At 55.9% G+C, this 24,073-nt stretch overlaps 3 protein-coding genes across 21 annotated transcripts in view; 1 reads left to right on the top strand and 2 right to left on the bottom strand.

Moving 5' to 3' along the window:
* Positions 1 to 1,175: 1,175 nt before the first annotated feature.
* On the top strand, positions 1,176 to 5,812 carry CHRM4 (cholinergic receptor muscarinic 4). The gene is made up of 2 exons (XM_026107490.2): positions 1,176 to 1,214; positions 2,638 to 5,812. Exon 2 carries the CDS (start codon positions 2,643 to 2,645, stop codon positions 4,110 to 4,112), a length of 1,470 nt encoding a protein of 489 aa, XP_025963275.2. The 5' UTR covers positions 1,176 to 1,214; positions 2,638 to 2,642; the 3' UTR covers positions 4,113 to 5,812.
* Positions 5,813 to 7,144: 1,332 nt separating this feature from the next.
* MDK (midkine) lies at positions 7,145 to 16,139 on the bottom strand. 10 transcript variants are annotated; one of them, XM_064512669.1, is made up of 6 exons: positions 15,612 to 15,747; positions 12,669 to 12,900; positions 9,179 to 9,279; positions 8,908 to 9,087; positions 8,612 to 8,773; positions 7,145 to 8,097 (listed from the first exon to the last, which is right to left on the bottom strand). In XM_064512669.1, exons 3-6 carry the CDS (start codon positions 9,258 to 9,260, stop codon positions 8,072 to 8,074), a joined length of 450 nt encoding a protein of 149 aa, XP_064368739.1. In that variant the 5' UTR covers positions 9,261 to 9,279; positions 12,669 to 12,900; positions 15,612 to 15,747; the 3' UTR covers positions 7,145 to 8,071. The 10 variants fall into 10 exon arrangements, with proteins under 10 accessions (XP_064368739.1, XP_064368741.1, XP_064368736.1 ...); XM_064512671.1 differs by having other exon boundaries at positions 8,908 to 9,069; XM_064512666.1 differs by having other exon boundaries at positions 9,179 to 9,262.
* Positions 16,140 to 19,662: 3,523 nt separating this feature from the next.
* Positions 19,663 to 24,073, bottom strand: part of DGKZ (diacylglycerol kinase zeta) — a 57,249-nt gene continuing 52,838 nt past the window's right edge. For all 10 annotated transcript variants that reach the window (XM_026107523.2, XM_064512659.1, XM_064512661.1 and 7 more), the window contains one exon: positions 19,663 to 22,175. In XM_026107523.2, coding sequence (XP_025963308.2) covers positions 22,059 to 22,175 — 117 coding nt within the window. In that variant the 3' untranslated portion in view covers positions 19,663 to 22,058. The remainder of the gene's footprint in view (positions 22,176 to 24,073) is intronic.

Here is a 24,073-nt window from a genome sequence, read left to right as displayed (position 1 = left end):
GGGAGGTCTGATTAGAAGGCTCCTCTGTCCAGCCCACCTTCCCCAGTGCCTTTGCTTCTCTTTACCCCCGGCAGGTATTGTCCCTTCATCCCAACACACTAATTTTTGTCCCCCCCCCCTTTTTTTTTAAGGTCCACACTCCTCTTAACAAATTCCTTGGGGGTTAATCATAGACATCTTGATTTGGATGAAGACAGTCTTTCTGTCCATAATTTTTGCTACCTTTTGTAAATAATCCTATGTAACAGGCTGAGTTGGCTCTTTCTACCTAGCCTAATGTATGCCTCTCTCACTGGTATGGCTGCAGGCACAGTGTAACATGGGGACACTGTCCCAGAGCTGCCTTCCTGAGCAATGCCTCTTTCAGAGTCACTGCAGCCGCACACACACCTTCACCCCAGGCTGCCTGATCTGCTTGCTGTCATGGCTATTGTCTGCCGAGAGCCAGCAGCTGGCCGTGCTCACAAATCTCTCTGTAAAATGGTGTGCTCTGGAGAGCTAGATTGTGAAAACATTACAGGGTTTGGTTTGTGTATAATCAGAAGCGATGGAGCAGGCACCATCCATCTACTTGCTGGGAAGAGGCACTTTGGCTGAGTGGAAATCAGTGCTTTCCACTGATCTCACATGGTATTAAGGCTGGGGTGGGATTGGGCTTGTTTGGATTTTCTGTACCTTTTTCCAAGTGGTGTCACCTCTTTGGTAATGTGCCAGGCGCTGTATTTCGTACAAGAGTAATCAATCCCATGTTGCTGTTTCAGATAAGGCTTAGCTTCTTTTGAAATGAGGCAGAGGCAGGTTCAGAGGCAGGTGTCAGGCATCTTCTGTGCACACCAGTCCCCCTCACTGTACAAGAGCAGGGCCATCAATAGCTTGTGCTTTACTGTGATGGCCCCTTGGGTAATCTGGGAAATCTTAGTTTGGGAGAAAAATCCCTCACTGACTAGCAGCACCCTTGCAAGAAAAAAGGCCCATGGGGAGAGGTCTGACCCCGGGGCTTCTCCTGAAATGGCAGCACATACTCAAGCTGCTTCAAAATCAACTGCAGCCTCTGTTGGAAAAGCTGGCCAGGGTGTCCAGGTTTGTATTTGTACCCAGTAAGAGACTGCGAGGCTTGCATGAACACCTCAGGTCTGACGCTGTGCCATAACTTGCTCTTTTCTCTGTCCCAGGTCTCCTCCCGCAGAAGGAGCTGTTTGCTGCTGGAGACACAGGTGAGCTGTGCAGGCCCTGGCGCAGGCTTTGCAGGATGCTCGCCTCCCCCCCCCCCCCCCCCCCCGAGGGATTGCCCTCCCTCCGGAGGTTGTTCAGGGCAGCTCCTGGCCTCCTCCCCATGACTTGCTAGCCAAACGGGGCAGCCAGACATGCCTGAGGCACACATAACCTTCTCTTGCCTTAGCAGCAGGGTGCTGGCTCTGTGCCCAGAGGTCCTTGCAGCGACCACTGCACAGTGCAGCCAGGCTCTGTAGCCAGCTATGCTTGGCTCAGGCAGCCCCCTTCCTCCAGGCAGACGGAGGTAAGGTGGTAGGGAAACTTGCTGCTCCAGGGACAGCTGCTCCATAAAGCCAAAGGGCCATGGTGGGACCCCAGCACCCCTCTTGCTCTCCAGACCGGGGACAGATGGTTGCTCCAGGTCCCCTTTTTCTGGGAGGTGTCTGCCTGGACACAGGCACCCACAGCGGTCCCAGTGCAGGACACAGTGCAGGACACAACCAGCAGAGGGCAAGATTGACCCTGTGAAAGCCCAGAGCAAAGGGCTGCTGCCCATCCCTTCCCTCGGATCCTCTGCCTGCAGCCCTGTGTGTCTCTTCCTTTGCTAAACAAGGCCAAGGGGTGCTCCCAAGGCTATGCCACTCTAGGGATACAAAGTGTAGCTTAAAATAGCTGCTGGAGAGGGGGCTGAAAGGGCAGACGGGACCCCAATAACGCTGGGAGATTTTTGAGCATTTTTTGAGTTAAAAACAACACTGGCCTGGGAAAATGATGAAGTGGAAAACGTTGCAAGCACTTGGGCTGAGCAGCCCCCCCAGATGGCTTGGCTGATGCCTGCTCCTTGTTTGCAGGACTTTATCTTGGGGCTCTGTTCCCACTCAGGTCTCTGTCTCTGCAGCAGGAGCTAGAGCTCTCTCCCATGCTGGAACTGGGAGATGGATCAGCTGGTAAGGGGCTGGATGAGGGGCACCCCGGTCAAAAGAGAGTATTCTCTCACCCTCCCTGCAAAGCCTGGAGCAAGGGGTTCACAGGGATGTAAGATGTTGCATGGCTCAGCCTGCTGATAAGGATGTGCAACTTCCACAGCTCATTAGTATCAGTGTTACAAGAAGAAAGCCAAAATATCATTTCAGTTTATACTCTCTTGACTTCCAACCTCCCTGCTTCATTGTTTCAGGCTCCTCACATGGAGCTCTGGAAACACCTAGGCTTTCTGGGTGAAAAAACATAACAGCCCAGCAAGAGAAAGGTGGGAGAAGAGAGGGAGAGAAAATATGAAAAGAGTTGGACCTTATATAGTTAACACTGGTACGTTGACTAAACTAAAATTAATTAAAGAAGGTCACAGCTATGGTGCTGTGGTTGGATAGACATATGGGCGAGCAGATAAAATATTCTTTCCTTCTGTTTCTTCTCCCCTTGCAGATCCCATGCACAACCTCTCTGCTCAGCCCTGGCAGGCAAAGATGGCCAACCTGACCTATGACAACTTCACTGCCAGCAACCACTCCGAGGTGACCATCCAGCCTCCCACCAACTACAAGACTGTGGAGCTGGTTTTCATTGCCACCGTCACTGGCTCGCTCAGCCTCGTCACTGTGGTGGGGAACATCCTGGTGATGCTGTCCATCAAGGTGAACCGCCAACTCCAGACCGTCAACAACTACTTCCTCTTCAGCCTGGCCTGCGCGGACCTCATCATTGGGGTCTTCTCCATGAATCTCTACACAGTCTATATCATCAAAGGCTACTGGCCACTGGGTGCCGTGGTGTGTGACCTGTGGCTGGCCCTGGACTATGTGGTGAGCAATGCCTCTGTCATGAATTTGCTCATCATCAGCTTTGACCGGTACTTCTGTGTCACCAAGCCCCTGACATACCCAGCCAGGAGGACCACCAAGATGGCAGGGTTAATGATTGCAGCTGCATGGATATTGTCATTCATTCTCTGGGCCCCTGCCATCTTGTTCTGGCAGTTCATTGTGGGCAAGAGGACAGTCCCTGAGGGGGAATGCTACATCCAGTTCCTCTCCAACCCTGCAGTGACCTTTGGCACAGCCATTGCTGCTTTCTACCTGCCTGTGGTCATCATGACAGTGCTGTACATCCACATCTCGCTGGCCAGCAGGAGCAGAGTGAGGAGGCACAAGCCTGAAAGCAGGAAAGAGAGGAAAGGCAAGTCTATCACCTTCTTCAAAGGCCCCTTGCTCAAACAGAACAACAACTCTCCCAAGAGGGCCGTGGAAGTGAAGGAAGAGGTGAGGAATGGGAAAATGGATGACCAGACCTCAGCCCAGACAGAGGCTACTGGCCATCAGGAGGAGAAGGAGACCTCCAATGAGTCCAGTACAGTCAGCATGACCCAGACCACGAAAGACAAGCCAACAGCAGAAATCTTGCCAGTGGGGCAAGGGCAGAGCCCATCCCACCCCCGGGTGAACCCATCTTCCAAGTGGTCCAAGATTAAGATTGTCACCAAGCAAACTGGGACCGAATGTGTCACTGCCATTGAGATCATCCCAGCTAAGGCTGGAGCCTCTGAACACAACTCGCTGGCCAACAGCCGCCCTGCCAATGTTGCCAGAAAGTTTGCCAGCATTGCCAGGAGCCAAGTACGGAAGAAGCGCCAGATGGCAGCCAGGGAGAAGAAAGTCACTCGGACCATATTTGCTATCCTGTTAGCCTTCATACTCACATGGACTCCATATAATGTGATGGTCCTTATTAACACATTCTGTGAGACCTGTGTACCTGATACAGTATGGTCCATCGGCTATTGGCTCTGCTATGTCAACAGCACCATCAACCCAGCCTGCTATGCCCTCTGCAATGCCACTTTCAAGAAAACCTTTAAGCACCTTCTCATGTGCCAGTACAGGAACATTGGCACAGCCAGATAAACTGGCACTCAGGGACCACTTTAGCAAAGTTATGGAAAGCTTTCCCTTTGCCTCCTTTGCTGCGGGGGTCCTCTGCTCCCCACTCACAAAAGTGCAGACTGTGCAGTGAATGCAGATGATGCCCTTCACCCAGCACTGACAAATGTCCAAGGCATCTCTGAGCTGCAGCTCCTTCTAGTCACCCTTGGCCTGGGGACTCACTTGGGGAGCCAGAGGGAAGACCATAGGCAAGATGATGCAAGGATAGGAGATTACCAGGAATCAGCCTCAGCTCCCTGCTCTTGAGACACTGGCCAAATGGCATCAATGTTTGTCGCCTCTTCTCTCCCTGGCTGACCTTCTCCAGGGCTTCAAAGTTTGTCTGCCCTTGGAGGGCCTAACACTGAGTGCTTTCAACAGGCTCTTAAACCATTTATTCCCCAAGATGAAAAGAGATGGGGGCCAAACATTTGTCAGCCACTTTGGAGCACTCTGGCATGGATGTGCTCACGGAAAGTCCTTTTGGTCCATCCAGCCTCTCTCACAAGGCAGTCAAGATTGTGCCCTCCTGGATGTGGCAAGATCCCTTCCCTTTCCCGTTAGAGATATGCTGATCTAGAGATCTGTGGGGAATTTTTTCCCTGGGCTTTGACTCCACTATACCCCTAGTGCCCTTTCTGCCCCGAGCTGGCAGTTGGCTGGATGGTTGGATGGACAAAATAAGCATCTCTCTTCTGGGTGAAGAGTGTAAAACCAAGTCACCTCCTACAACAAAAGAAACTAAAACTGCAAAGAAAAGCAGTGATACAATGCAGGATTTCTCTCCACAGCCCCGAGGGAATGTGACCTCTGAGAACCAGGCAGCAATGATAAAAATAGCTGCCTTTGGGAAGGGAAACAGGGAGCTGCTGTCCTGCTCAGAGGACAGGGCTGCACAAAGGCATCAGGCAGAGGAGAAATGCAGAGGCAGAGGGTCTTGGAGGGGGTAGTGGCCTTGTAACATGGCAGAGATGCCTCATGTGTCATCTGGGCCATGAGCATGCCCTCCCTGCTGCCCATGGCAGGTGTGGAAGGGATGCTTCATGCATCATTTGCTGGGTACTGTCTGGATGATACGTGGCTCATTGGAAGGTGGGTAGGAGGAAGGTAGTGCCCCCGAACCTCCTTTCCTGCCCCGAGTGCAGCAGGACACCCCAAAGGTGTCTGAAGGAGCTGGTCACCGATCTTTGTAAATGGATGTAACCCAGTTGTCAGTGTTGTCACAGAGTCCTCAGCATGCAAGGTTCAGTGTACATATCCAGCCCCTGTCCCAGTGTATTTATATATACAGACCAAATCAAGTAACACTGTTGCTCAGCTTCTCCCAAAGTCAGATTTTTTTTTTTTTCTTTTTTTGCAAGCATTTTGTTGGTCCAGCCAGGTGCAGCTGCATAAGTGAGGGCCTGGCCGGGGCCACGTTGGCGCATGTGGGCAGTCTCTCTGAGTGCGCACACAGGCCTTACTCTGTGTCTGTACATCCTTCCTGTCCCCACCCCACAGCGATGCTGTGCAAGTTAGAGAAAAGGCTGCCCCAGCCTGTGTGGGGACTCCCAGTCACTGCCACTGCCTTTAGAATAATTTACATAGCATTACCCAAAATGCTTGGCAGATTTTTTTTTTTAATTATTACAACCGCAGCAGAACCCACTGAGACAAATAAAGACCTCGGACCAGAAACCAAAGGTCGTCGTGTGAGGAGTGAATGTGTTGTCACCCAGTCCCTGCTCGCCCGGCTCCTGGCTGTGCCGCAGCGCCCCAGTGCCGCGGTGGTGCTTGCCACTCTGGTACCTGCCAGTGCAGCGCATGGGGCACCTTGTAGCACCAGGGCCCTTTGGGTTGCATGCTCCCTGGCTGCAGCAAACACTGCCTGTGCCGGCCAGACAGCCCCGTGTTGGCAGTTATGACAGCAGCTCTTCCCACCCTCCAGCTGGGGAGCAGGGTATCGCCCTGCTGATGGGATCCCACACTGTGCTGGTGATGCCAGCCTGCCTGGGGGCTGTGGGAGAGCCCAGGACCTGCTCCTGTGGTGGGGGGGTCAGGCACCCGGTTCATTCAGACTCCACACCAGCCCATAATGTCTGCCCCAGTGTCTGTGGGGTTGTGCAGCCTGAGGCCTGACCTGCTCACCACACGTGTTGCAGCTGAGGAGCTCGGGGAAATTTCCAGAGCTCCAGGGGAAATTTCCTTCCTTGAAGGAGAGTGGCTGGGGTTGGGGGAGATGGACCGCGGGTGCTGCCCTGCCTGCAGCCACTGCAAGTCCTGCAGCCAGCAAGCCCTGGCCAGCGGCACCATCCCCCCCCCACACACCCCGGGAACGGCTGTGAGGTCCTTGCCAGGCTGCTGCTGAGGGGAAAGGAGAGCACAGAAGCGTATGGTCCAGCGGGACACCTCTGGGGCCACTCTCAGCTCTGCCTTGGTGCCACGTGCCACCCCCACCCCGTCTCACCTTGATTTGTCAATGACTGTTTTCCTATAGAGCATGCGTGGGCCCAGGGGAGTGGGTCGCAGCCCCCTTCCCTCCCTCAGCGAGCACAGGGGGAGCAGCTCCAAGGGCTGCCGGGAAGAGGCTGTAAGTGTTGGGGCCATGCTGCTTCCCCAGGAACATGTGTGGCAGCCAGACCGCTGCATCCCACCACACAGCGATATCCCTGTGGCTCTTTGCTTTTCCCTGCTCTTGTTGAGGCTGGCGAAGCCTTGAAGGGTCGTGGCTTCCAGCACCATGCCCCTAGCCCCATGCCGGCCCTGCTCCCCCCGCATGGGTATTGGCAGCATTGCCCTGAGAGGAGGAGGGCAGCTGCTATGACTGCAGGCCTGCTCTACAGTGGACTGAGGACTTTCAGCCATGTTTCTCTTTTTCTTCCCACACGGACCCTTGGTAAAAACGAAAAGGGAAGGCCTGCCCTGAACCAATCCAGTATTTTTCCTCATGTCTGGGGCAAGGGCCCTGCCTGGCACTGTGGTGTCTGGGGTTTCCAACACAGCAGTACAATATGAGGATTATAGTCGGGTTCTGATTGGTTTTAAAAGACTTTTATTGGAAAAGAAAACAAACCCCATTTTCAAAAACAGAGAGAGCTCCCACCCAGCACCACTATTAGAGCATCAAAGGCAGAGAGGCTGCAGCCCCGGCACAGACACACACAGGTTAAAAGTGACAGAGGAGAGGAGGGAAAGGGACACACTGGTCACGCAGGAAGATGTTTTTCTTTCCCCTGGCTGCTGCAGGAAGCTCTTGCATCTGCTGAAGGGAGATGGAACGAAGCCCCATCCTCATGTGAATGAGGGGGACATGTGAGGGTCTGTGGGAAGCCGAGGGCAAGGGGGCAGCCTGCCTCGAACCAAGCCAAGGAAATGTGGGGGGGAGGAGGGGGGGGAGGTGGGAGGCCCCTGTCTCCACTACACACAGGCCTGATGGTGAATACCCAGGTGGGAGATTGGTTTTCTCTCCCTTTGCTCCCCTGTCCCTCCCTCCCCAGACAAGGTTACTTGAGCATTCAACACTCAGTCTTTCCTGCCAGCACCACTATCAAGCAGAGGAGCCAGGAGGCTCCCAGGCTTGCCAAAGGCAACTCATTTGTGGCCAAGAGTGGAAAAATGTATGTGGTCCCATTCCAGCTCTCCACGAGCATCCCAGTAAGCCTTGAAATAAACCCAGAGAAGAGGAGAGGGGGATGCACAGACAGTGCCAGTGGGGCAGCAGAAAGGGAGACAGCACCTTCTGCAGAAAGGGTGTGGGTTTGCTCTCTACAAAGCTAGTGAATAGAACAAGGCATCTTGGTTAAAGAGGAGGTGGTGGAGAAGGAAGAGGAAGAGGAGGAGGAAGACTGGCATTTGGCAGGGCGTTGTCGAGCAGGGGGACCTGGCTGCAGCGCGAGTGGCGTGCTTCCAACCGTTCAGGCACCGTGTCAAGGAGGTGGAGGCGAGGATGTTGTCTTCCCACTCTAATCCTTCCCCTTGCCCTTCTTTGCTGCTTCCAGTAACGAAAGGAGACAAGAGTTAGCGCATGCACCAGCAGCATGACCTGCTCCCCTACACTCAGCCTTGGCAGAAACATGGTAGCCAGCACAGCACACCAGCAAGGAACCCACACAGGTGTAACCGGCATACTAGGCTCGCCAGGGAGAATGGGCAGGACCCACATGCTGACAGGTCATATCCTGGCAGCCCCTCCCCACCACACGAAGCTATGTATTGCCCCAGCCACATGGAGGAAGATGGGGAAATCCCCAGCCCACGGAAGCTGAAAGTGAGTTGGGGGGGACCAGGGCTTTTCCCAGCGACACCTGTGTCCCACTGAACCCACAGTTGAGACTGCTGGGCCTGCCGCATGCGGTGACACGAAGGGAAGAGCACCCTATGCAGCCCTCTGCACTGTCAGCAAAACCTAGCCCCGATGGGCTAACCTACCCCTGGGTGCCAATGCCCGGGGCCCTTGCCCGGGGCTGCTGGACCCTCTGGGGCCTGGAGCAATGGAGACTGACCTTTGGACTTCGACTTGATCTTGGAAGAGCAGGGCTTGGTCACATAGACAATCTCCTCACACTGGGCATTGTACAGGGCTTTCTTCAGGATGCCTGAGCGGGTTTTCACACCCGTCTGAACACTACACCCACCCCAGCTCTCAAATTTGTATTTGCAGTCAGCTGGAAGAGAGGTTAAACACATGAGATCTGAACAGGACCCAGAGAGGACACCAGCCTCTCAGAGGGAGGCCGGAGGTCTGGCCTCAGGCTGGGGGTGTCCCCGACTAGTCCCACTGCAATGGGCACACACACACCTCCAAACTTCTTCTTCCAGTTGCAGGGAATCTTGCACTTGAGTTTCTTAGTCTCATCTTTGCAAGTGCCTTCACGGTAGCCCAGGCCGCAGTCTTTGCTGTTGGGGATGCAGGGCCCCCAGCGCCAGTCCTCGCACTCAGAGCTGCTCTTCTTCACCTTGTCTGCAAGGGAAGAGGGAGCTGCTGCTCACTGCTGGCCAGCGGAGCACATCCAGGGGCTCCCTCCCACCCTGCCAGGCCCACCGCCCCTGTGCCTGGGGGTCCCACTTACCTTTCTTGTTTTTGCCAGCCTCAGCAGTTGCAGTCAGGAGGATCAACGCCAGGAGGAGGAGGAGGCCCCGGACCTGCATCATGCCTCAGGAGGAAGGGACACTGTGAGGGGGCGAGGATGTGATACAGCCAGCCAGGCAGTGAGGAGGGGCATGGTGGGCTGTGGGCAGCCAGAGCTGGGCTGCAGAGTGGGGCCCAGGGATGTCTGGCTGCTTCTTTGTGGGGAAGTGTGCTGGCGACTGTGTGGGATGGCCACCACCACATGCATGCACATGTGTGTGTGTATGCACACCTCTGTGCCCAGCTCGCATGCCTCCTGGCTGCCCAAGACCACAGCATAGATGGATAGCAGGATCCCAGGCCCAAGCAGCCCCTTCTGGGAGCCTCTAGGGGCTGGGGGCAGCGTATGGCTCCATCTAAATGCTGTGGGGGCATTTCAAGGTCACAGCTGCAGCAGACCAGTGGGGCCAATGGGAGGCACAACTAACACTGCCCTAACCCCCCACCCCCATTACATCCCCCCTGACATTACACTGGCACTGGTAGTGGTGAGAGGGAAGAGGGGGGGGACCCTTCCTGCTTGGCAGTGGGAAGGGGTGAATCAGGTCTCCTCCATATTGCCACCTGGCAGACTGCATCCAGAGGAAGAGCATTAATTGCACCACGAAGGTCCATTGCACAGCTCAGGGCGCCGCTGGGCTGGAGGCTCCTCCCTGGCCCTGCAGTCCTGCATCGCCCTTCCAAGAGTACTGTGTGGCCAAAATGCTCTTCATCCAGCAATGGCAGCCCAGTGTGGAGGCCTCAGGAGGAAAGGCAGGGCAGCTCTGCCAAGCCTCGGGGGAGGAGAGGTCCCCGGGGAGAGAGGCAGGAGCAAGGGCCCTGTGTGGTTCTGAGGGACCACTGCACCCCACAGGGCTGCTGGGGAACCCCATGGGGCTGGGTGCACCCAGCACCTGGGGAAAGCTCTTGTGTCCAAGCTGGAGGAGGGGGATGGAAGGCCCAGCTCCAGCCTGGGACCCAGCTGTGCATGGGGCAGTGCCAGCCACCAGCACCCTCAGTGCACGGCGCAACACTCTGATTCCTCCATGGGCCAGTGCCTGTCTGGACTCATTGTTCCCACCCCTCTGCAATAAGTTTCCCCATGCGAGTGAGCCCCCTTGCAGGGGAGCTCAGGCCTGGGGTCACGGAGTGACTGGGGGACCATCGGCACTGCAGCCTGCACAGCCATCCCTACAGCAGCCATGAGGCCTGGGGAAGGCCAGTCTGCCCCAGGGCTGTGCTGCTCCCACTCCTGCACAGCTGAGGAGCCCCCATCTGCCTGCTGGCAGAGGAGAGACCCTGCTCCACCGGTCACAGTCCCCCAACCCCTTCCATCCCCATATTCCTCAGTGCCTCTTTTGTCCAGCGCCCAGCAGGCTGCCATGCCCACACCAAACAGCCCTGAGGCCAGGGGACTGCAGATGCTATAGTACCTTTCTTCTGCTCCAAAGGAATCCAGGGTGGAAAGAAAAAAAAAAAAAACAGCAAAAACAAACGCACTGCCATGAGGGGTTTGAGAGCTAAACCAGCAGATTTAACACAAAGAAATCCACATAGTGTGAGAGCTCAATGGGAGATTTAGAGGGAGAGCTGCACCCACTGCTGGATCCACTGGCATCAGCACATCACGTGCACACAGAGTTTGCATGTGCCTGTGTGTGCATGCACCGAGGAGTGCACACTGGCTGTATGTGTGCACACACGTGTGCACACCCAGCAGTGCACACAGAGAGGGAGTGTGTGTGTGTGTGTGCGCACATGTGCCCAGGAGCACATGCAGGGTGTGCGTGTATACGTGTGTGCATTTACCCAGGAGCACACACACAGGGTGTATGTGCACATGCATTCAGGCGAGCACAGGGGATGAAGGTGCATGCACATGCTGATGTCCTCAGGTGGGTGGAAGAGAGGTGTCTCTGTGCTGGGGGGAGGAGGGGGGGAGGCGAGCCCCATGAGACCAGAGGGAGCGAAGGCCTGCAGGGCCCCTGCCCACCCCGCCACGGTGGGCTTGGGCCAGGTGACAGCTCCCATCCAGCTCCCTCAGTCCCAGGAGCAGCTCCCGCATGAAAGAAGTGACCAAACTCTGGCTCCGAACAGGAATGCAGCAGCCACAAGACTGTTCAGCCACTCACGCACTCACTCTCTGTCTCTGTCTCTCTGTCTCTGTCTCTCTCTCTCCCAAGGGCAACTTGCTTCAGAAAATTCAAACTTGCCAGGGGCCTGGGCCCTATCTGCACCCACTAAACTTTCACTGATCCCAAAGAAGCACTGTTCAGGACTGGCTTTGTGCTAGGCACCAACTCCAGGCTTTCCCTAGCCCAGGATTCCCCAGCCCAGCCACCTCTATCATAAAACTGAGCCTCGCAGAAATTTGCCTCTTTACTGGCCACTTCGGAAATCATCCAGCGACTCATGATCTCCTCTGCAGGACACTGCTGCCAACACTGACACTTTGCCCCTTCTCCATAGCTGCGTAACAGCAGGCAGCACTGCAAGCGTGAGCCCTTGATTCTGCTTTTTATGGAGGAGAGAAGCGTGGGCACAATCCTACCACCTAACTTTACAACAGAGGCAAGAGGGAACTCACTCCACGCTCTCCCCTTTTGGTGTTATTCTTACAGGGACCTCAGGTGGAGATTGACAGGTGGGTCTCCCCTGTCTATGAGATGACCTGTCCTGTTAACCCGCCTTAGCTTTTCAGGGACCACAGGACCTGGTGCTCCCAGCAATTGCCCTCGATCCTCTTGCTAAAATCAGCCCCAGGAAGTGTTAATAGCCTCAACCTCCCCACACCTCTTTTGGCTATGCTGAGCTACTACAGCCAGTGGCAATGCCACCTTCCCTCAGCAATAAGGCCTCTCTAGAAAAGGTACGACTCCTCATTCACTCATGAGCTAGCAAGCTCAGCCATGGAGCCCCAGGTTGCTGCTGGGCTGCAAGAGCAACGCCCCAGGCGCTGCACCAGCCACTGCTCCTCTCTGTTTTGTGGTCGTCCCTGATCAGAGGTGAGGCTGGGAAGGTTATGCCAAGTTGTCATAGAAATCACATCCTGAATGGTCCCATTACCCAAAGTGCCCAGGTTGTGCCACATCTGGCATGCCAACCAGGTGCTCAGAGGTGTGCCTGGTCCCAGCAGGAGTGTGGATGCTCAGACCCAGTGTCTCAAGTTTGGTAACCTCTTCCCCATACCACCAAGGCCCTGCTATTTAGGCTAAGACTCATCATCTGCTTGTGAGCAGGCAGCAAGCAACTACATTGCACCTGCCCCAGACCTGCTGTGAGCTTGGCTGGGACTGGGAGTGGAGAGGTCAGGACACAGTGTGTGCCCCATGGGGAACCAGTGTGCAGAGGAAGAGCCTGGGGTCAGCATTCACTCCCTGCCCCCCAAGCTCCCCTCGGCAGCATGTTGAAGAGAGCAGCTCCCTGCATTATTCAGGCTCCAGTGCACTCACCTTTCATGTATCTGCTGCTGCGAAGCTGCTGGCTTCAGTCTGAATTGAACTGTCACAGGGAATTACACAGCCCGGCTGGCTGAAGGCAAAGCTGAGGCGATGAGAGCTGCCTTCCCCCTCGCCCCCCTCAGCTGGGAGTTATCCCATGGAGCACAGCATCGGCCAGAGCACAGCTCAGTCCTCTTCCCACAGAGCTGCCTTCAAAGGGGACGAGCTGGCCAGGACAGCCCAACTGTGGAGAGAGGCTGGGACTGAGCCGTCTCTACAACTGACATTCCTGCCCCGCTTTCTACAGTATCTCCTGCTGCGAAGGGATGGGCAGCACCTCCAGCACCCACACAATTCATTGGGTCCCCCTGCTTTTTGGTGCTCCATAAACTTCTTCCATCCCTTGCCATGGAACTTCTCCCTCTGCTTCTGCACCTGACTCCTACTCCGGTTCCCCTTTCCGTTCGGTTTCAGCACTGACATGGGGCTCTGCCTGAGGTACTCCTCAGACTCTACCGAGTAGACATGTCCTCTGAGTGCCCAGGGCAGATAACCTCCCCGTGCTGAAAGCTGGCTGTACTCCTCCCCCTCCACTTGCCTCTGAGCACTGACCCCCAGCCCTGAGCACAGAGCAAACCCATCTGGCTGAAGCAGGAACCAGCAGCCCACGGTGCTGGAGCTCCCCATGGAGCAGCTGGTAACATGAAGCCTTGCCGACCAGTGGACAGGGACGGAGGGAGGGGATGCTCCCAGGGAGAGCCCTGCTGGCACAGAGACCCCTGGGTCAGCCCCTAAAATCTGTCCAGCACACCATGTCCCCCGCTCCTGTGCCCCACGTGAAGTCTGCAGGGACCCTCGGCTGTGGCTCATCCTAGAGCATTCACAGGGGAGAGAGGACAAGGCAGAAAAGTTTTCGAACTGTTTTTTCAAACAGTTTGAACCTTTCTCTGCTCCCCGGCCAAATAAGAGCTGTTCCAGGTCAGGCTGCAAATAACTTCCCTGCTGTTCATACAGCCAGCTCCTCCTGCGTCTTTGCTGGGCCCTGGCACTTGCTCACAGACTGGCTCCTCTCATGCTCCTATGCTGACCAGCTCTCACACCAGTTTGGTCTCTCCCTGGAGGGGCTGCACACATGGAGCAGTAGCCTGGAGCCTACCCACACCTTTGCAGTCCCCGTTTCCCCTTTCTCTCCCTTCTCCCCTCCTTATGTGCCACGGATTTGACTGGACTATGATCAGATCCCCAGAAAATCATGTCAGCTGACACTGAAACAGGACTCCCTTCACCAGCCACGACAACAGGGGAGCCCGGACCCCTGTCTGGACACCGCTCAGGGCCAAGGTAGTGCCATCAGCAAGCGCTTCTCCTAGCACAGGCCATGCCGTGCTCCCCAGCCCCTGTGCCGGCCAGCTCCTGCACCCTCGCTGCCACCCTGTTCCTTTCAGGCACGCTGGTGGGCTGTCAGCCCCCTCGCAGACCCTCTTTCAGTAGGGGGACCTCTCGGCTCAGCTCAAGTTGCAGCCTGCTCCTGCAGAGGTGGAGGTGGGCGCAGGAATGTCTGCCCTCCCTCCACAGCAGAGCCAGCAGACTGGGCTGCTCCCACAGCCTCAGGACAGGGAGCCCAGCACCCAAGGACCCCGGTGCCCAGGGTCCCCAGTGCCTGGGAACACCAGTGCCCTCCCAGCAGGAATGTCCCTGCAGACGGGAGCTGGGGGAAGAAGGAGCTTTTCCAAATGAACCAAGGCATTAGCAGGGCACTGCTGGAGAGACAGGAGGGGAGCAGGGCTCTGGGGGTTGTGAGCCTTTCCAGCAGGCTCCCTAACCTTCACCTCAGGGCGAGGAAAGGGTGCTACAGTGGGAAAGATGTTGCTTTGCTTTTTGCTCCCCTCCCCTAGAAACCTGCCAGCTGCCTATGCATTAAGTGGGGCAGAAAGGAGGCAGGCAGTGCCCTTCCACACTTCTACCCTCTGCTCCTTCCCCAGGGCAGCTTCTGTCCCTCTTTGCTATGCTCTCAGCAACAGCCCCTTCCCCACATTGCTTCTCCACCATCAGGGCAGTTTCCCTGATCTTCCTCTTTCCCTCTGAGGTGCTCGGTCCTGGCCAAGCTCCTGCTCGGGGGGAGCTCCAGATGCCCTGAGCGGTTTCTCCAGTGGTCCCCAGGTCTGGCCAGAGAGAAGTTTGGCAGCAGCTCCCACCACCTGAGAGGTCATCCTGAGAGAGCCACTGACTCGTGCAGGCTCCCATGACCTTCCCCAAGGGAGCAGAGCTAGGCTCAGGGTCCCATACCTCACCCCTTGCCTGCTGCCTCTCCAGGAGCTTTGGTTGCCCCCAAAACTCCTTCCTCTCGCACCTCCGATCCCCCCCAGGCACCTCCCCAGCTCCCTGCCTTGCAGGTGAGCCCAGCCTCGGCCGTGGCTGCCTGCCGGGACCGCTGCCCCAGTTACCCAGCCGGGGGCACGGTTTGTGTCTGCCCCCCCGGGTGAGCCTTCTGCCTGGCCAGATCGGGACCTCAGCGTGCCCGGGGGTGCAGCCTGCTCCGGACACCCGCCTGCCCGGGTGAGGGGCCCCTCCAACCCCGCTCACGCCAGCCACAGCCCTTCAGAGCCAGGGGTGCTCGGCGCTGCCTGCCTTGGCGCTGCCCGCTCCCCCCAGGCCTCCGGGGCCAGGGCCCCGGCCAGCCGCAGGGTGGGGCTGGGGGCGGCAGCGGAGACCTCCCCCCCCTCGGGGTGGCCGCTCCCGGGGAGCTGCGGGGTCAGCCAGGCTTTGCCGTGGCCCCGGGGCGGCGAGGGGAGCCCTGCCGGAGGCGCCCATCCCCGTGGCGTCGGGCGGGAGGCGCCGGGACGCGGACGGCGCGCGGCCCCGCCGTCAGCGGGGGCTGCCGGGGCACCCTGCCCGGGCGGCCGCGGTACCCGGGGCTGTGCCCAGCCGCCGCCCCCCGCGGGGAGCCCCACTCACCTGCGGGGGGCGGCGTGGTGGGGCGCAGTGGGGTGCGCGGCGCGGTGGGGCGCGGAGCGGTGCTGCTTGCCTTTGTGTGGCGGCCGCGTGCGGAGCCCACCTCGCAGCGCACAGCGGCCCCTGACGTCGGGCTCCGCTGGCAGCAAAAGGTGGTTTTAGCCCCAAACTTTCCCAAGCTCCTCCTCTGCCCCCGGGAGCCCGGCCAGGCACAAAGGCAGGCCGGCCCCGACGGGGGGCTCTGGGCCGGCCCCGCTGCCCCGGGGGTGCGGGCTGCGCCCTCCCGCCCGGCGGGGCCCCGGGCTCGGCGCTGCAGCCCCCTGACACTGGGGAAGGGGTTCTGCGAGGAGGAGCCCGGGGAGGCTGCGGGGGGACGCGGCTGGCTGCGTTTGCAGCCACTGAGATGGGGAAGCTCCGGGCTGGAGGTGGCTGCAACAGGCTGCTTCTCCCCCAGCAACAGCTGGTTTTGTTCCCTGGCACGGGGAGCTTTGGCCCTAATGGGTCGAGCCCAAGCATGGCATGTGCTCCCCTGCCCTGGCAAGTGCATCTCACCTTCCTCAGGGGCTCACAGGGCCCTGGCTCTGTGTTATTCTTCAACAGCATGTGTCTGTGTGGCGCACCAGTAGAGCCATCAGGGCTCAGCTCACCATGTGCGCATTGTACACTGAGTGGCTGAAAGGGGGGGAAGGGGGTGAGCCGGTGCCACTCAGCCCCAGACCATGCGGGAGCAATACCCCTCCCGCCCCGGGACCCAGGACTCTGATTCCCATTTGAAGATGACCTCTGGTGCATCTGGGGAAAGATGGAGCAAAGGGAACTGCCCTGTGTCCATCTCCATCAGCTCCATTTATGTCTTCTTCCCTACTCCTGGTGGCCTCTGGCATTGATGGACTCACCTTTCATGGTCTCTGCCCTTTTGATCTTTCCCAACTCATTCTGCACCCCTATGGGCAGAACATGTCCCTTAGGGAGGTTCCTGAAGAAGGACATTATTTTTTATTGCATTTCATGCTGACTCAGGGCTCTCCCCAGTCCTGTCCCCCATAACCTGCTTGTGACAGTCTGTGGCTCAACCCTGCTGCAGCCTTTCTCCTTGGATGAAGCACCAATACATTATCAAATTGCTAGCTGGGGATGAAAGGACTTTGTAGACGTGACTGCTTCCCACATGTGCTACCATATTTTCTCAGGAGGCAAGGGGATGCAGGGGCCAAGCCAGCTCTTCTCTTGAGTTACCAGCCAAAAGGGCTAGCATCATGCTGAAAGTATGGGGCTGTGGGGAGGAACCAAGCCATTTTTCCACCCCTTTCCCTGGAATAATGCTGCTGAGAGAGCTGGGCAGCCACAGGTGGGGTTTGGGGGCTGTTTTTTACGAGCTGCTTCAAAACCAAGAATTGCTTTCCAAAAACTTCCCGCTTTTAACTCACACTCTGCTGGCAGTTTCCTGAACATCTGTAGAGGTTTAGGTGATGGCTGGCAACCATCAGGAGGGTGTGATCTCCCTCCCTCTCTCTGCATGCACAGAGCAATGGGTGCTGCTTTGGGTGGGGGTACCACCAGATGAGCAGCAGCAGGGCAGACAGAAACAGACCTTTGAGTGCAGAGTGCAGAAATAGGTCCTGACAGCTGGACACCTAGCAAAGTGAGTGGCTGTCCCTTGGTCCCCCATCACCGGGGCCTTTAAACCAAAGCTGGAGAAAGATGCAGGGACAAACCATGTTCAGAAAGAGGAAGGGGAAGTGACTAGGTGTGTTGCTTTTGGCTAGGATTCAGTGGCATCAGTTTCGCAATTCTGAGTCATGGGGCTGTGATGAGCAAACCAGGGCCTGTTAGAGCTGTGAAAGAGCTGGCTGTGGGACGAGCGCTGCTGGTTTTCTTCAGTCTTCTCTGGGCAGGAGCCATGGAGACCCTGTTGAAGTCTCCAGTGCAGAGCAGTCGGAAGTACTAAGAAGCTCACCATCGAGTTTCACTCTTCCCTTCATTTCTATCCTTTCTCCTTCCTTTCCTGTTGTCTCCTTGGGTTGGGGATCAGAAGCCACATAGTGGCTGTGTGAGAAAAGGCATCATGTGCATCACTTTCAGACATGGCTGTGCTTGGTCCCTTCTTCCCCTTTCAGAGGGATGCTGAGCTTCTCCAACTTAAATAAGAAGCAGAATGCTATGTTTGCAGAAAGAGGCCTCATACCAAGGGAAGAGAGCAAGGGAACATGACAAACCCAGGTGAATTTTCCTGCAACTGTTCAGCTAGAGCATTTTACCTCTAAAAATGTCACAACAAGGTAATTCATGGCATGAGACTCCACATTTTATATCCCCACTAAAAGCCTGGTCCTTGGGGCACTGTTGCTGTATGGTGCAGTAGGGGCAGCGCAAGCACACAGTTGTGCGTGGCAGGAAGTTCTCCTTGTTCATACCTGGGCAGGAGGCATGAGGGTCGCAGGCACAGGTAATAATTAACTTGGTCAACTGCTGTCACCCCAGGTCTCTTTAGCTAGGGCTGCTTTTGCATGGCACTCATGAGTGTGCATACATACCCACACATGTGCTGTCTGTGTGCACACTCCCAGCTACACCCAGCAGAGGTGTGTTGCCATGGCATGGGAGGTCAAACAGACCTTTACAGTGTTTGGCCTGATTTTCTGCATCCCTCTGCAGGGGAGAGATTAGGGAACCTAAAGACCTTTGTACAGAACTGCACAACTCTCTCCAGGGCAGGAAGCTGAAGGTAGACTGCCCATTTCCTAACACCCCTCATCAGAGCAATTGCATTTGGGAATTCTTTTCTCCCCCACCATAAATTTGACACCAGGGCAGCTGGAAAACTCTCATTGCCATGGTTACTGACAGTCCTTGCTGCAGAGAAACGGGCCAAGTGCCAATACGCTGGGTCTGGGCACTGAACTGGAATCAGCCTCTCCTTGCAATCACGTGTACATCTAGTCCCTGGGCACTGACCCAGGAGGGCTGGGACAATTTGGTGTGCATTACATCCATTACAGAATCCCACTGTTAGCTTTAGGCAGAAGCTTAAAGGCTGAAATCAATGAAAGGGAGGCTCTGGGGGTGGAAGGGACAATGTGTTGGGGGAAGGAGGCTGCTTCTCTACAGGCAGAGAGGGGGAGGCAGTAGTGACAGGCAGGCTGCCAAACTGCCCTCAGAAATCTGAGTTTATGGTATGAATCACAGACCATATCCATCTCCAACTCCCTACCACAGCACTGTGGGGCACAGCAGGCTCTATTATCTCTGTTTTCCAAAGGAAACTCTGAAAGAGAAATAGCACTGGCCACAGTCATCCTTATGAGTTAGTGGCTGAGCTGGAAGCAGAACTCTTAATCCCCTTGCTCTTGCAATCATATCACAGTCCTCCTGTCAGAGTTGGGAAGATAACCCCAAACCTTGACACTGCAGCCCCAGCTCTTAGCACTAGAAGTAGGAACCAAATGCTCCCTTTTAAAGCTGAGAATGCATAGGAAAAGCCCTGGCTTCTGTTCTTGCTGGGAAAGCAAATTCATCCCCAGCAGAGGCCTTAGAGGAAATTACACAAGTAGAAACATTTTGAAATTTGGAGGTTGGATGCTGCTGTAGTAGCCAATGAATAGTCGTGCAGCTGCAAAGGACAGGTCAGGCCTGACTCTGGGACTGCCGTCTCCTGTCCCAGAAAAGAATGTAAGGCAAGAAGAACAGCAAGCTGGCAGCTCATGACTCACGCTTTCAGGCTCATATAGGTCACTTTGGACAGCGATGGATTTTCTCCCTGTTTCACGTTACAATAAATATTGATGTATGACACAGAGCATCCCTGATGGGGGAGATCTCACATGAGAAAGGCCCCATATCCAGCAATTGTGCTAGAAGGCTGCTGTGCAGGGAAGTGGACCAACAACCTGATCCGGCAGGGAAATTCCCAGAGTACTTTGAGCCTGTGGTTAAGATGTGGAACCAAAGCCTTGGGGGAAAACCTTGTTCACACCAAAAAAGGTGTTTCATTCGTACAGCATCCACCACATTCTTGCAGATGCAGAGGGAAGGAAGGAGGGAGGGAGACAGGAAGGAAAACATCCATCTTTTTATTTCAATTGCAAGAAACAACAACATCCAAACAGTCAAAGTTGAAAAGCAATGGGAATACAGGCTCATGCCAGGCCGTCGGCCTGGTAGAGCTTGCACCCTTACAAAAATACAGTCCTACGACAGCATCTAGGGAACACAGAACCAGGTATTGCACAGAACCTCTGCCCTCCATGGGCAGAGCTACGAAACACCCCCTCCGCCATTGCCTAAAAACAAGCCAGGCTTGGAATTGCACAGCAACTCAGCTCACGCGTGCACACAAAGGGGCCAGGCAGGGAGGGGGACAGTGTGTGTCTGAACTACCTGTACAAAAACTAAGGGAACATATAAAACTAGGGAGAAAGGCGGATGGAGGGTGGCAAGCTGGAGCTGTAAACTCTTCCAGGCCAGGTTGGATGTCCCGGCTGGGGGGCAGCACTTTGCACCTTCGAGAAGACAATTGTACCTTGTCTTTCTGTTGCTAGTGTGCTAGTGAGCAGCACTGCTGGCTAATTCTGATGCTGCTGTAGTATTGCAGCTCTAAATGCATTGGGATACTAACATTATTAATTGCCGATACTACTGCTGGATCCCTGATAGCAGCCTTCGTGCTCCGCTCTGCACTGCCCTGGCCCCAAGTGTGCCTCTATTCCCTGCCACAACTCCCCTGGTCCTCTAGAATAACTCCCTGCCCCTTGACCAAAAGCCTGAACGGTATTGTGGTTCTCAGTGGTATTGTGATACTTTTTTGGTATTGGCATTACGAAAGATTTGAAAGGTGTCACCTAACACTACACAGCAGCCACAGCTTGCTGTGAAGACTCACACATTGGCTGAGCTCAGGATGATGGTGGGGTCCACACAGACCCCCATGGGACAGCGATGCCCTGACATCCTCTCATGGTACCCTGCAAGCAGCAACCTAGACCAGTTTCACAACTGCCTCTCACTTGAACACGCCAAGCAGGTACACAACCCCCAGGGCTGTTTGCTCACCTCATGTGCTGGCACTTCTTGATCTCAGAGACTGTTGGTGCTGCAAAAGCTTGCTCCAGGTCTGGTGTCCTACTGCAGCACGCATTGTATCTGCAGGGGAGGTGGGCCATCGTGCCCTTGTGCCCTGTGGCAGGTGGTACATGAAATGCCATCCCATTGCACACGTGAAATCTCTGAGATCCCTGATGTTTTCTTTCTAGACATCCAAATCCTTCTTTCTGCTAAAACTGGAGAGGTCAAGTTGGCTGCCCGCCCAGAAATCCTGTGTCTGGGTGAGCTCCCACAGCTTTTCCTGCAAAGCCCTATGTCCAGTTTTGAGGAGGATGGCAGAATTCAGACTCAGAGGACGCAAGTTCACAGGGTGCGGTAGGTTTGGGGGGAACCCCTGAGAGCAGCACTGACCCTGGTGCTGCCTCTCCAGTCGAGTGTCACTTCTAATGTTGTGCGGGAGCTAAAGCTGAAAGGGCAGCTGTATCCAAGTCAGCTAACTAGAGCATTAGGGAAATGTAAGAACCTCCATCACCAACCACTGCCGAGGCCAAGCGCAGCTCTCCACCACAGCTATGGTACAGCAGAGTCACAAAGAGAGGCTCAGCAGACAGTCATGTGCACAGGCTGCCCCTACACAGACCTCTGAGGGACGGAGAGTCAGGAGGGCTCAATAGCCTTTCTCTGTGCCATACCTATCCTATGCCAGACTGTGGACTGGCAAAGCACTCAAAACAACACTAAAAGCAACCAGAAAGGCAGTGGCTGAAAACAGGGCATCCCCAGTGCTCAGCCCCAGCTGCTCTGAGGAAAGGTTGGGTGCATGTCCTCAAACATGTCAGGGACTTTCCTCCTGTGACAAAAGGGCCCCAGTAGGGCAATACAGAGATCCAGGGCAGTCCCAGACCAACACGAGGGAAGAAGAGTGAGAATCGTGGTGCTTCCTTTGGGCCAAGTCTCAGGCCCACAGCCCCCACGCAGACCATCCTGCAGCCTGCCCAGCACAGCCTGTGCCTCCTGTGGCTGTGCTGGGAAGGACAGGAGGAACCAGATGTGGGCCTAGCAACAATATCCCACAAAGATCACAGGCAAGAGCCTATGGGGACACTGGTATCACTCCCATGTGCAAGGGAGACAGACGGCTTCATCCCTGCCTGCTGCAACAGGCCACAGCAGGGAACATGGTGGAGGAAGAACGAAACAGGAACACACAAAGAGCCAGGCTTCAAATCCCAAATTCCCACTGTCCTAATAAATAGAGTCCCAGAGCAGCCTGGGGCAGAGCTCTGCTGTCTCCATCTCTTCCGGGACCAGGCCAAGATCTAGGGAGGGCTGGGCCAGACTCACAGCTCTGCCAGTTGCCGTCCTCTTCTTGTCCTGCCCGAGCTGGCTTGGGCTAAGGCACACTGAGCACTACACAGCTGTCTCCTGGTCCTCCCGCTGGATCATCTGGTAGTGCTGTCGGTTCTCGAGGTAGGCAGCCAAGTCGGGGTCGTTGGCCTTCTCAGCCCTGTGCTTGGGAGTGTCTCCCTGCACAGGGGAGGCAGCACGTCAGAGCACCGAGCGCTGCCTTGTGGACCACTCTTGGCACCCAAGGGTCCCTTTCCCCCGATTCACCCTTCCAGAAGGTGGCTCCAATGGGGGCCTGCAGTACCCACAGCCAAGCCCTGAGGTGGGTGATGTGCCAAGGCGGACATTAGTGAAAGCATGCCTGACTGCTAAGAGGCTGGAAACAGTTCCCTGAAGGAACACCCATTCCACATGCCGGCCAGGACAGAGACTAGCCCCGGTCTTCCCCAGCCTGCCTGCCGCACCAAAAGGAGACAAAGGTTGGTCACTGTGACCTGCTTTTTTCTCTGGCGCTGTGGAGGCAGGCAGGAGAGGGTGAGGAATGAGGAGTATGTCTGGGGAATGCCCGGGAATACCAACCCCCCTTCCCTCTCGCAGCCTCACTAGCGCTCCCGCTCCCAGAGGAGGATCACATTTCACCAGCTTATTGCAGCCATCTGGCCTGTGTCCACTAATGAACTCCCGCACTCCATAAAAAGCAAATCTGTTAACAGCTCTCAGCTACGTCTCCTCTCCCCCTTCTCTCCCCCTGCTCCTTGTTCCTTCTCGTTAAGGGCCCGGGCTCTGTGGTGCTGACCAAATCCTCTGCTGAGAAAGGCCAAGGAAAGCTGGCATTCTGACGCTGCCATTGAAAACCAGCCCCAGAAGGAAAGCATAGCTTGCCCACCTTCTCCCATGGTGCACAGCAGGGCAAGGGTGGCTGCAGCGGGGTGCAAGGACCTCCAGGACAAACCACAGCTATATTTCTTCAGCACAAGCAATGGTCAGACATGTGGAGTCTCCACCATACGTGGATACAACTGTGGACAAAAGCCTGAGCCCACCTGCATGCGCCGCCACAAAGGCAGAGAGATGCCAAACACACACACGGCTCCCCTGTGCAATCAGGTATGCCATGGGGACAGGGCTGGAACTTGGGGTCTCCCTTCTCTCTCATGCTCACACACATACATAGGAACTCCTAGGATCACCCCCATTCTCACACTGAAGTATGTATTAACTAAGAAACTTCCTCTTCCATACACACCACAGCCTGGCCATGCCACAGAGCCCCTGTACAGATCTGCCCTCACCCCTGCACACGCAGGTAGGGGGGACGGAGACTGTTCTGTGCTTTACTGCCCCAGCTCTCCTCAGGGGGCCTCCTCTCTGTATCCACTGAATCCAAACATTCATTTAACAAAGGGGGGAAGAAAAACAGAGATGGAATTGAGTTTCTTTTTTGTCTGCTTACAGAAGCCCTGCCTACCCAGATCCGCAGCCTGAAACTAGAGCTCCCAGCGCCCCTCTGCCTGGCCAGGCTGATGCACACTACCCGATAAGACCAGCCTCCCCCAACGCTGTGGGATACAGGACCACGCTGTTTCAAACCCATGCCCCAGCTGTGTTACAGGTCTGACACAGGGTTCCTGCAGTGGGGTTTCTAACAAGGTTGGTTCTTGCCTGTGCAGGCAACTTGTAACCTGGGGCCTATGCAAGGTCAGCGCAGCAGAGCAGACAGATCCCCAGACAACTACAAACCCAGACATGCATTTACACAGGCACATGCAAGCCCCATTCCCCGGGGGAGTCTGTCATTCCTGAACTAGGCTCCCTTTTCTGCTGGCAGGTTTGGGGCTGTTCATCTGCTTCAGGCAGATGCTTCAGCAGAGACCTGCACTCCTGCCACAAAGGGCCTCTGTACTATTGGCAGAGAGGGGCTGTGCTTCCAGAGCTGCCCTCTCCTCCTGGCTCTTCCCAGTGCCTCCCTCACCTGGGCATTGTCTTCTCTTCCTATGGCTGCGGGCTGAGTCTCCAGCCAAGCCATCCCTGCTCTGGGTGCTGTGCAAAGCCCTAGCCTTGGCCAGGAAGGAGGAAGA

This window comes from Dromaius novaehollandiae, chromosome 5 (genome assembly GCF_036370855.1).
Source record: "Dromaius novaehollandiae isolate bDroNov1 chromosome 5, bDroNov1.hap1, whole genome shotgun sequence".
NCBI lineage: Eukaryota > Metazoa > Chordata > Aves > Casuariiformes > Dromaiidae > Dromaius > Dromaius novaehollandiae.
This window is presented reverse-complemented; position numbering and strand designations above follow the sequence as displayed.

Bases quoted from the DNA above. Each gene is read 5' to 3' on its own strand.
- CHRM4 (XM_026107490.2), top strand. From the start codon at position 2,643: ATGCACAACCTCTCTGCTCAGCCCTGGCAGGCAAAGATGGCCAACCTG.
- MDK (XM_064512664.1), bottom strand. From the start codon at position 16,124: ATGCTTGGGCTCGACCCATTAGGGCCAAAGCTCCCCGTGCCAGGGAAC. The intron at 9,088-9,178 runs GTAAGTGGGACC...AGTGAGCAGCAG, and splicing joins GGCTGGCAAAAACAAGAAAG to CTCCCTCTTCCCTTGCAGAC. The intron at 8,098-8,611 runs GTCAGTCTCCAT...TACTGGAAGCAG, and splicing joins GATCAAGTCGAAGTCCAAAG to CAAAGAAGGGCAAGGGGAAG.